Consider the following 12,400-nt stretch of genomic DNA (forward strand, 5'->3'; position numbering starts at 1 on the left):
GTGCAGAACGCTGCAGCTCGTCTTCTGTCTTCCACCGGCCTCCCTTCATGTTGCAGGATTGATTTAAGATTTTAATGTTCACCTACAAATCGATATACTACAGCTTCAAACCATCTCCCTGACCTTTGACAACCCCCCCCCCATCCAGGTCACTCAGGGTCCGCTGACCAGTTAAGACTTATTGGTTTGTCCCAAAATCAATGTCGCAGCACAGGGGACATGGTATCATCCGGCTGACCCCTACGTCTTAAAACACATTTTTATTCCCCCCTGGCTTTTTGCTCAGCACGACAGTTTTTTTTTATTGTTATGGTCTTATTGCTTTTACTACCTTATTGTCTATTAAATGGGTTTTTTCGTTTTTATTTTGTTGCTTTATGCTATTGGCTGCTTTGACTGTGCCGCACAAAACTATTGTTTCCAAATGTGCTTTACAAATAAATGTATTTGTTAATAAATGCTCTTCTCACATTAATAGGAACACAGGATTTGTACTTTTTCTATGTTTTTCTGTAATAATCCCAGTGGAATATATGCTGAAGTTCCTCATGAACACGGTGAAAAATGAACCAGAGTCTTCTGCCACACAAAATGATCAGGATCAGAATCAATTTATTTGAATGAGCAGTTTGAAAAGTTTGCTGAACTTCACGACACACATGACTTGATGTGATCTACTGCAGGAGAGAAACTGTGCATGACTTTATGAAAAGTGGAAACTCTGTGTTGGTTCAGTTACTAGTGTATTATATACTACACGCTATGAACAATCCAAATTAGGGGATTTTATCACTTTGCTTCAACTGCAAATTACTGACTTAATAACTGGGCCATAAATAACCACATAAATGCTCCTGGTAGCTGAATAAATTCAAACATTACAACACAACTGTTACAGACACCCATTAAAAGTGTAATAATTCAAAGCATCTTATTATTTTGTGCAAATTACAACATTTTTTATACGTCCCACAAGGCAAATTAACAACCAATTCAGTGATTAAATACGTGGACGTAAGTGCTGGTGAAACTAAAAATTGCTCCGTGTCTTTGACACTATAATACTATTTGCATTTAAATACAAAATAATCAAACCAACTAAAATATTCTCATTTCTCTGAGTGTGTGTGTAAAGATGCTGCTTTTCCTCTGCTCGGCCACAGTTGTCAGTCGTGGGTTTCAGACGACACACCAAAGTCAGCAGAGCCTATAAATGGCTGCTGGCTCATGGTGGATGGGCTCGGCAGGGTTGTGGGTTTTAGCATCTAGCTGCTGGTAATGTTGGACGCTGCCCAAATGGACCAATCTGCAGCAAATGGGGTTACACAGCATCTAATGTTGCAGATGGTGTCTGAAAGCACACAAGCTCACAATTTTCTCCCCATTTAGCAAAAAGACTCAAACTCAAAAAGTGGGTTTGGGTGGCGCGCAAGGTTGACACTTTGAGATGAAGGTGATTGTTAACACTCAGTTGGGGTTGGAATCCATTCTCGATCCTCGTCTCTGTGGAGACAATCATCCTCTAATAACAGTAATCTATCTCCTCGTTGGCCAGGACAATAGCTGTTCTGCAGGGGATGTAGACCTGAGAGAGGGAGGGGGAGACAGAGGGAGGGAAGAGAGCAGGGAGAAAAGTGAGATGACAATTGGAGATTAATGACGTTAACGTGATCACCGATTTTTGGAGATTACTGACTCCTCCGGTTTATCCTTTTTTTTTTAGGAGTGAGAAAGTTGGTGGTGCCTTGATGATCAGGCCTGATTGCTTCTCACAATCAAGGTCAGCGAGACGGGTAAACGAAGACGAGGAGAAAGAGAAAGAGAAAAAAACAAAATACGACCATGTGTGTGGAAATGAGGACCTAGTTGAAAACCGCTGTAAACAGCTGCAATGGAAGGTAAAGAGTGGAAAAAAAGTCAGTTGATGACACGATACGCTAATTAGCATATTCATGATGTTTCATTTGCATTCTGCCTGGTGTCAGCCGGTTTCAAACCTTTATCTGTCTCTACCCTGCTCTGTGATCATAAATACACTATAATACAGCTGAATTGCAAGTTCTATAACTGTCTATAACTGAAATTTCCACCCTGTTCACACTGGACAGATTCTGTTTGCATTGAAGACAGTATTTCTCATGTTTTATAGTGTGTATAAACTTGTACTTATACCATGTGTTCATATGTGTTTACTTATTTGTTACTTTTTAGGTCAGACGAAGAAATTCTGTTTTGTCCAGTTGATTTATTTGTTGGTTGATTTGTTTGTCGGCAGGATTGCGCAAAAAACCACAGAACAGAAATAAAGAATCCACTACGCGTTGGTGCAAATCCGGACAATGGGGTGGATCGAGGGTTTTATTTCTACCTTCTTGAACAAAGCTAGCTTTAAGTGGTTCCTGATTAGAATCCCAGCTTGGTCTTTCTCTTTTCGTGTGGAGTTTGCATGTTCTCTGAATTCCCAGGGAATAATTAATGGATCTTGATGAATAGAAAGTCACACAAAAGGGGAAAAATATATCAATGAGTGTGTGAAATTTGGTTCAGCTTGGCTGGATTTTGGGGGATTGTGCTCGATCCTATTCTCATTCTATTTTACTGATGTTTATATTTTCACTACCCCCTTTGTGTCTGTTACACTGCAAATTCCCTTGTAGTTTGGACTATTACAGGATCGTCGCTTTGTATCTAATGAATTCCTAATAAAGTTGTTCTTTCTAATATTATCAGACACCGGAACATCTGAGCTGAGACATGTTCAACAGTCACTTCCACTCTAAGTTAGGAACCCTCCCTGGGAAACCATATCCAGATGACGTAGCAGAAACTGCTGCATGAAGACGAGCGGGTTGCTGATCTGCAGTGAGGAGAAGAGTCACCACCGCTTTCGCCTCTGCCACTGAACTGGTGCTGCAGCATTTCAGTTTAAACCTTGATCTATGGAGAATATGCGTTCCTTAATCATCGATTAAACAGTCTCAGATTCATTACATTAGCATTACGTTGCATTACGAGCTTGTGCACTCGGGTGAACCATCTCCAAATGAGCAACCCAGCCCGGAGTGAGGAAGCAAAAAAGAAAAAAAAAATCCTAATTTTCAATTCTGAACGCTCTGATCAATGCAATAACTGTGCGTTTCATCATCTCTAAATATTGGCTGTGCATCAACTGTAAATTTGGGATTCTGTGAAGATACAGGCTGCCAGCGGGCATAAGCTCGGCTAAAAGAATCTCCTGAGTTCTAGTGGACTGAAGAAAAAGAAAAAATATGTCAGCAAAAAAATAAGCACAGCACAAAAAAAACAGAGAAGGAACCGAGTGTGGAAATGTCAGACACCTCGTATATACACAGTGCAAGTGTGCAGTGGGGGTGTTGGTTTGGAGCGGTGCAGCTAATAAAGAGTTTGATCAATCCTTTTGATATTCACAGTGTCATTTGGAGGCGAGACGCCATTGTGTACCATTTGTCATTCCAGATTAATGCCAAAGGAACAGCCGAGCAGACATAAACGATCCCGCATTTCCCCACGGAAAAAAAGTGAAAAAGAGAGCAGAGCTGTAAACAATTCAATCACCCCCCCGAACTCTTGGAGCCGCCCCTCGGCATCAGTAGATCTGAGCTCGCTGTGGATGTGTTTCTTTGGCAACAGTTTGTCACAGAGGGAGTCGAGCAGCCCGGCGCTGAAAGCACTGACACAGACATTGGTGACTAATTAAACAGTCACAGTGGGAGAGTCTCCACGCAGGAGCACTGCGGAGAGGGAGAGAGGGAGAGAGAGGGAGAGAGAGAGAGAGAAAGAGAGAGAAAGAGAGGGAGAGAGTGGGAGACAGACGGAGACAGACGGAGAGAGAAAGAGAGGGAGAGAGACGGCGCCGTGAATCATTGCACCTGTTTAGACGAAAGCAACCGCCGCGCCTAACCTTGAATGTGTCAACAGCTTTCATTTCCACCAAACAGACAGAAACACAGACCAAATCCTGAGTCAACCCGAGAGCAGGGAGCAGACGATTGTCCTGAGTGTTGGCACAGCAATTTTGTGGAAGACGTTCTCATTGAAGTATTACTCCTCACAACAGAAAAGGTGCAAATTAGATTCGTACTTTAACTGTCACGTGAATAACAAATAATTTCCTCAGTCATTTCATCCGTCTTAAAGGTCCAGTGTGTACGACTCAGGTCATAGGGACCTAATGGACAGACGTAAACACAGAGGTTGAGCCTGGGTTAACGGCTGCTCCAGTGTCAGCGAGCAGCAGTTTGCAGCAGCCTCATAGTCACCGTGCTGATCTCCCAGTGCTAATTACTTCCCATTACTGGTTAACCACTGATAAGATCTGATTCAATCACTCATCCAATCACCCAGGATTAATATCCTTTTCTCAGACGCCATGTCAGACACAGTTCTCATCAGTGTAGCACAAAGTTTGCAGAAATCAAACCTGGACCTCCTGCATATCGGACTTGACGCGTGTGAATACGTGCATGAAGCTCTCTGCTGCTTTCTGATGAGTCACTTGGAGTAGGTGTATATCTCTTCATCGACAAACACTCACAAGCCACGTTTCAATATCTAAGCAACAACAGCAGTCAAATCCAACAGAGTTCACTGAGACAACGAAAGCTTTGAAAATCTGATGATTGGTCCCAGTTGCTGATATCGGAGCGGCAAATCAAAATGAGACGAGGTGCATGAGCTGTGTTGGGAGAAAGTTATCCGGGGCAGTTTGTCCTTTTTTTGACTTCTTGTGTTTTCGTGGACGCTCTCGCCCTCGTATTAAGTTCACACGTGAGGATTCAGATATTCTTCTCCCTTCAAGAGCAGAGTCCAGCCTTCAGGCAAATACTCGATCTGATCAATGTTCAAACACACCGATAAAGGATTCATGAGGTGCTTTCACAGGAATATTTCATCCTCCAGGTGTCTGTCTCCTGACCCCAGCTGCCGGTGAGACGTCCGCCTGAATATCTCTGCACTTTAACTCGCCAGACATGTCTCGGCTTCTCTTCATTAAACGAGGATCAGCTCCCACTAAGCACCTCTGTACACGCAGCTTGTACTTTAGGCAAAGACCAAGGATCTGAGTGGGTAACAACACAATCCTGACTTAGATGGTAAACTGAGCCAGTGCTCGATGCAAGGATAATATCTATTGAGCAACATCCCTCCTGGTTAAATATGCATTTTACTCTACACCATCAAGATACATTTATTTATTCCCTGGGAAATTGGTGAAAATGCCACAAAAGGCCATAATTCTAAAAATAGATCCGTCATTTTTTCAAGATTAGCTTTAAGATTTAATGGATTTCTTTCCAGGCCTATCTCCTTCCACCAAGTCTCGGGAAAATCCGTTCAGTAGTTTTTGCAATATTTGCGTAACTTGGATGGACGACATGACGGTTCTCCAAAAGTCATAAACGCTGCCTCCTCCATGTTTGCAGATGGGACATGGGCTAAAATAAAAAGTCTAAATAAACATCAAATATATATATTTTTTAAGATAATTTGATGTAGTTCTTATTACACTGAAAGTTTGGTTTTAATTAGTTATTTGACGCAATAAAAAAAACTGGTGAAACGTCAAGATGGCAGCGTTCGTATCCCGGATTATTTCGGCTTCACTTCTTGAAAGTGAGAGTAAGTGGATCTTTATTTACAGTCTGAGGAAAACGTAACCTCCTTGGTGGAGGTAAAAAAACAACTAAATGAAGCTTCAGTAAAGTGGAAAAACTTTACCACGTCGTAACTTTTCTGAGGCGACAGTATTTCAGTCTTCAGCTCACAGGATGATTTACACGACAAACTTAAAGAGAGAAGTTTAAATGATCTGATCTGATCTGCATCTCACACACACACACACACACACACACACCCCCGTTGCATATGAATGCAGGCTCAGTTCAGTATATGTTCCATATGCACGTGTAAGGACTTCACAGTGCTGCATATATATAAGTAAAGTGTGGAGCAGGTCGTCTGCGTCTTGTCACACTTTGACTCGGTTACTTCACACACACACGGGCCTCAGATCTCCCTGATGGAAATGTGCGTCTTTTGATCATTTGCAACAAGCCCGCCACACTTTTTCCTCACTTTCTTTTTTCCTTCCTCACTTCAGCTTCATTTTCTTTTTTCCGTGAATCTGTCAAAGGAGACAACCGCTTTGAAGCGTGCAAAGTTTATCAAAAGGTTTCCGAGCGGCTAATTACTCATCAGTGTTTCTTAGTGTTACGTCTGACACTATAACGCTCAAACAAAACTGTAAATTTGACAAATACCAGAGGAGGTTCTGATACATTTCCTCACTTTGGGAATTTTTAGTCCCCAACTCAAGTTTGGGCTTTGATTGATGAAATTTTAACGTTCAATATGAGTAGTTATTGATGAGAGAGATTCTCCGGAGCGTCGAACTGTCAAATCTCTCAGACAAAGGCTGAGCGGCAGCAATGTTTTTATTTGCATAAAGAGAAGAGTTTTTAATTCATCATCACGGCAACTTCTTCAAACACATCATCAAAACATCGTTCTCCTCATATTACCATGGGTGAAACGAAATGAGCCGGGAAAGAGCCGATTCCTAAAAAAAACACTTAAGAAAGGGAAAACAATAAAAACCTGTTACATCAAATACACTTTAAGAATAATGAGGAGCCACTTAATACACATTAGTACTGTCTGTATTTAATGGCTACAAATATTAATATTAGAATTTTATTTAGAGCTAGTCACTGTCATTGGTGTTATTATTAGAAAGAATATATGTAGATTAGTTTTCAACTTATATTTACAACAACCATGCAAATCTAAATTCACCAGGCCAAAAAACACATGTAGAGATATATCTAATAAGGCACATTTTCTTAAGGGTTTACAGCTAATGGCTTTATTTATTTGTTAATAAATGATTTGTTCTTATTAATTAATATGAGATCTTTTGGATGTTAAGATTGTCAGCATGGCACTTGTTGTTTTGTGTTGTGATAAATTCAAGACCTTATGTACGACGAGCTGTCGTCTCTGTTATCAAAGACTCGAACTGTAACTTTACTCCAATGAGCGTCCGTTGTTTTGTTTTGCAAGACTCTCTGGGGGGGGGGGCAGTGTTTAAACACACATCAATCAACACTTGATTCTAAACTACGACAGAACAATGTACCACAGGGAAAACATTACATTAAAACTAAATATAATATGAAGGAAAGCAATAGTTGGAATAACGATAAATGCAGCACATCAATGGTCTATGATGCTGTGCAGGAGTAGCTGAGTGGAAAACTCTAACGTATTAGTTTAATCTTACGAACCACGTTTTTTTTCTGAGTGAAATATTATTTTTTGAAACTGAAACCCAGCATGAAATCAACTACTTCATCTATTCCACTATTTTCAAAGCCTGTTTAGCATCTGCACAGTTTCTGTCTTCTTCTTATTTTGGTTTATTTTGTTGAGGTTGCAGGCATTTCTCTTTTTTAATAATTTTAAGGAAAAGTCAAATAGAAAAAGACTGAAAGAACTATAGAGATGTCAAAAGACAACAGTCCGGCTTCAGATTAGTAAACACGGGGCGTTACAGGTACGCAGGGTTCACCACGGTCGACCAAGCCCCCTCAGTGCTCTCGACTCCGCTGGTTTCATCCAATTATGTGCATCCTCGGTCTGAGGAGTGATGCCTTCGCGGAGGATATGAGAGTTTATTATCGCTCCGTAATGAGGACGCTGGAGAACTTTTAAAAAGACCCGTTTGTGCAGATGTAGAAAGCAACAGTTGTTAAATTAATCACGGTTGGTGTGGGCACCTTTTGCAGCCCCCCTAGGTCCTCCGACCTGATTATTCTCATCACATCCAGGTAGGAGGAGGAGGAGGAGGAGGAGGAGGAGGAGAAAGAGCATCTTTATGCAAGACTACAGTCTGAACATGCAATCTCTATACGAGTGTCTACAGGAAATAGTGTGTGCATAGGGGTCCCCGCCATTTCTGTCAGCTCCATTTCACCCACTTCCTTTCATTCCCCATTAATCAGCGGCTGACTTGTTAACTAAACTTCACATTCATGGCCGAGAGGGACGCGGGCGAGGGCGGCGATGTGTGTGAATTAATAAGAGTTCGAGAAGATTTAAGAGAATGTGGAATTGGGAGTCCTCACCTGATGAAACCTAAGCTAATACGACGGAGGATCACAGCCGGCATGAAAGAGGACGGGTGGACAGAGTCTTAAATAATGCTGAATTGATGCTCTTAAAAGCAGCGTCAGTTTTGCCAAACACATTTGCGATGCATTAAAGTGCTCGTCCGTCGCTTAATATGGAGAAATATCCTGTATGCATTGACGGCAACACGTCCTGGATTAATCTGAGGAGGTTTTCTTGACGGGAGGAAGGTCAGACAAACATCAGATAAACAAAATTTCACCAGTTGATATGGTCACTCGAATAAAAACTAAACCGGCGTAAGAGCACTGACTCTCGATGTTTCGTTTTTTTCACTAAACACAGAATGATGATGTGATGACCACTTCACACACTTCACTGTCCTCACACATTAATTGGATTCATTAACATTAGATCCAAGCCGAGCAATCAGCAGAGTTACAGTTGGAGTGTTTGCGAATCTGTGCCTCGCTAATTCATCCCCCCGACCTTATTCATAAACATCTTGTTGCCTTTCAGCGACTTTAATCAGGAAAACAATTACATCAGGAGGCAAACGTGTGCGCTCCTCGAGCCGCCTGCTTAAAATGCACATCAGTGTTTCTTTCTCTTTTTCAAGGACCGACCTATTTCGTGCTATTAAGCCCTAAGCAGTCTCCTCGATGGAAGCCCGGTGGTTCGTCCTGCCAGATATTTTTCTGCGTGATCTTAAGAGCCGAGCACATGAAAAGGTAAATTCTAACACCATCAATAATGCACATTGTTTGGTGGAGAATCTGAAACCACATTCCCACTTAGCGCTCAGTGACTCCGGGATAACTGCCGAGCAAAACGCACAAATTCGATATTCACAAAAAATGTTTGTGGAGAAACCAAGCGCTGACAGGCATCTAACCTTCTTTTTTTTTTTAAACGCAGCCCTATTTGATACATGTCTGGATTCGGCATTAAAGGATAATCATGTTAATGAAGACAGTGTTAAATTATAGAGCAGCGTTTAGGCGGAGAGGCTCAGACCAGGGAGACGGTGTCTTTCTGAACAGGCAGAGCTCTTTCATGGCAACCCAATGCCGCCTCATTAGAACGACTCGCAGAGATCCTCCCGCTGCAAACTCCATTTCAAGCTAATTAAACCGATTCATGAAATCAAACATAAAAAGGACAAAACATTACCACGCTGACAGCTGACATTTGGTAATTGTGAGCTGCTTGTGTGTGCACCTCTGTTCCTGCATAGAGAACAGCGTTACCTATAAAAAACATCCAGCTGGTTTCATTACATTTTATTAACTGCTGGCTGGGCTGCAAAGAAAATTGAAATAGTTTATATGTTCCTATGAATTATTGGGGTTCAGTATGTTTATTATTTATCTTGGGGAAAAGATACTGATCCCCAAATTGCCCTTGACGGCCGTACCGGCAGCATGTGAGTGATGTGTGACATCGACAAAGATGTCAGGAGAGTTTTGTGGTGATAAGAGTCAACGTCGGTGTCAATGTGTTGTAAACAAAAACACATGATCTACATTACGTCCTGCCTCCGCCCGCTGCACCAGCCCTCACCTGAATGCTCCACAGGATCTGTTGCTGTGGTGAAGAATCTCCCGCTGTGCTGTGCATTGTGTAAAAAACAAACTGCGGAGAAAGTCCGGACCCAATTCTCTGGATTCTGCTCATATTCAGGTTCATAATTTTAACTTGAAAAGGTTTACGTGCTCTAATGCTGCAGCTCCTCATTTCAGCCTCTGTCTGAAACACTTTCACTTTCAGCTCCTGTCTCTTTAAGGCCCCTCCTCCTGATTAAGCCCAGTCTGCTCTAATTGGCTGGCTGGCCCATTTCGTTGTGATTGGTCAACTGATTCTAGCACGTATAGGAAATGTCGGCCTTCACTCTAGGTTTACCTTGCATTACCTGTTGTGGGACGAATAAAGGATTATCTTCTCTTATCATTGTTGGGGGGCGTGCCAGACAGTGTATTATGCAAATGTGGGACATAGGGATGTCACATGACAATTTGCAGAACTTTTACTTTCACAAAAAAACCTATATAACAGACTTAAAGAAAGAAAAACTGAAAAAAGCATAGTATGAAAAGATTTTCATGTGTGTTTGTCAAGTCAAAATATCTGAAAAGTGAAGTGAAAAACATATATGAGACCAAAGCTAAAGCTCATATGACTCAAGTTTATACCTTATTGGTTTTCCAGTGTTCAGTGACTTTTTATAATAACAGGAAATAATCCCAAATTTGTATCCTACATTTTTAACTTCCTGAGATATTTCTGGAGCCGTCTCATCAGCGCCCACTCCTCCTTCTGATGTTTTTCAGCTGTGAGCGACACCCCCCATCACATGTGTGCACTGCATTGTGGGACAATAGTGCCCATCAACAGCCCTCTCAACATTCATCTAGTATGCACGCTGACATTCATGAGTACACTTAATTTTGTCACTTTTTCAGTGGGAATGTGCGACGTGCTCCAGACCTCGTTGGAATTAGTATGCAGAGTGGGATGGTTGATACAACGCTAGGTTATTAGAAGAGTGGTCTAGAGTCCGGACTCGGCTACAACAGCCCCGCACTTCTAATTGGAGCATCCTCCATATTTAGGAGCCAACAAAAAAGGTGACCTCCGATGAGTCAAAAAAGTGTGATGATGGAAATAGTTACCCGCATGGAGTTGGGGCGACCGTTGAAGGGCTGCTTCTCAGTGAAGAAATCCGCGTTGTGGTCGACACGTCCGTGACCTCCATACAGCTCCTCATCCGTATCCAGCTTGATTTTGTATCTGACGAAGACGTTGGGGTTAAGGTGCAAAAAAAAGCAGTGGGAAACTCGCTTATGGGATCTAAGACATAAGAAGCAGCAGAGAGGGTTTTTTATCACGGGTGCTTTTGGTTGTACAGTCTGGGTTTAGCAGTGCTCCGCTGGTTTATACTCATTGAAATCCTCACATCCATCAGCATTCGTCTCCTCCTCTGTAACAGTTCAGAGCTCCAACAGACAATGGGAACGCATGCCGGAAATTAACATAAATACAAAAGCGATTCAGTAATGGCTCAACCATCCTGCCTGCCTGTCTAATTTATCTAATTCACTGCATACATTATGAATTTGATCAAAAAAAAGTGATCCAAGTGAGTGACAACAGATATACAGACACAAAGAGAGTATCCACTCCTCCTCCTCCGGGACGCATTTATATTGTTTTACAACTTGGAGCCACAGCGGATTAATCAAGCTTCTTTTTGTCACAGATCAAGAGAAAAGATTCATTAATGTGCAAATCATATAATTAAGTGCTTCCATCCATCCCGCTCATCCTTTGAGGGTGAGAGACGAGGGGCTGGAGTCGATCCTGGCTGACGTTGGGTGAGAGGCGGCGTAAAAACCCGGACAAGTCACCAGTCTATGATCAACCTAACCTGCATGTCATTGGACTGTAGGACGAGGACGGAGGTACGAGGAGAAAAAGAAGAACATGCAAACTCCGCACAGGAGCACCTCCGACGAAACTGGGATTTGAACTGGGAACTGGTTAAAGTTCGTAATGTTTAAAAAAGGAGATAAAAACAATCCTGCGATTGATTCTTTCTCATCCTTCCACCAAGTTTCAATAAAATCTGTTCTGTACTTTATGCAATGAAATCCTAACCTCTTTGGCAGATGTAATAAATCACCTTCATGATATTCATTCCTCTTAAATTAGTATTAGTACATCTATGAATTTATGTCCAACACTGACTTATCGAGTACTACATCAACTTTGCACATCTGGACACTGAAATCTGTATTGCTTTCCTATGCAAATGCTGTTTTGTGCTGCATATGGAATACACTTTGCATTGCTAGTGCATTTGATATGTTGCCAAAAACTATTGATTAATCCACAGTGATTGAAAGTTGTAAAGCAGTGCATCATGTCAGAGAGGTCTGTGGGATGCTCTCTGCTGCACTGAGACGGTTAAGAAAAAAAAATGCAACTCTCTTTGATCATGCACAGCAAAGATGCACGTACTGTCTGTGTGTGTGTGTGTGTGTGTGTGTGTGTGTGTGTGTGTGTGTGTGTGTGTGTGTGTGTGTGTGTGTGTGTGTGTGTGTGTGTGTGTGTGTGTGTGTGTGTGTGTGTGTGTGTGTGTGAGCAGTAAGGGGAGGCCCCTTGCCATCACTTTTTCTTCATTCTTTTTGCACAATGTCTCCACTGTGCCTCTGAACAAGGATGCTCAGGCACTGAAGAGCTGACTGTT

General features: G+C 42.0%; 1 protein-coding gene across 1 annotated transcript in view; it reads right to left on the bottom strand.

Annotated features, from left to right (window-relative positions):
* Nucleotides 1-595: 595 nt before the first annotated feature.
* gbe1b (glucan (1,4-alpha-), branching enzyme 1b) overlaps nucleotides 596-12,400 on the bottom strand; it is an 80,762-nt gene continuing 68,957 nt past the window's right edge. Inside the window, exons 15-16 of the mRNA XM_035153729.2 lie at nucleotides 10,824-10,941; nucleotides 596-1,585 (exon numbers count right to left, since the gene is read on the bottom strand). Coding sequence (XP_035009620.1) covers nucleotides 1,523-1,585; nucleotides 10,824-10,941 — 181 coding nt within the window. The 3' untranslated portion in view covers nucleotides 596-1,522. The remainder of the gene's footprint in view (nucleotides 1,586-10,823; nucleotides 10,942-12,400) is intronic.

The sequence above is a fragment of the Hippoglossus stenolepis genome, chromosome 4 (genome assembly GCF_022539355.2).
Source record: "Hippoglossus stenolepis isolate QCI-W04-F060 chromosome 4, HSTE1.2, whole genome shotgun sequence".
Lineage (NCBI taxonomy): Eukaryota > Metazoa > Chordata > Actinopteri > Pleuronectiformes > Pleuronectidae > Hippoglossus > Hippoglossus stenolepis.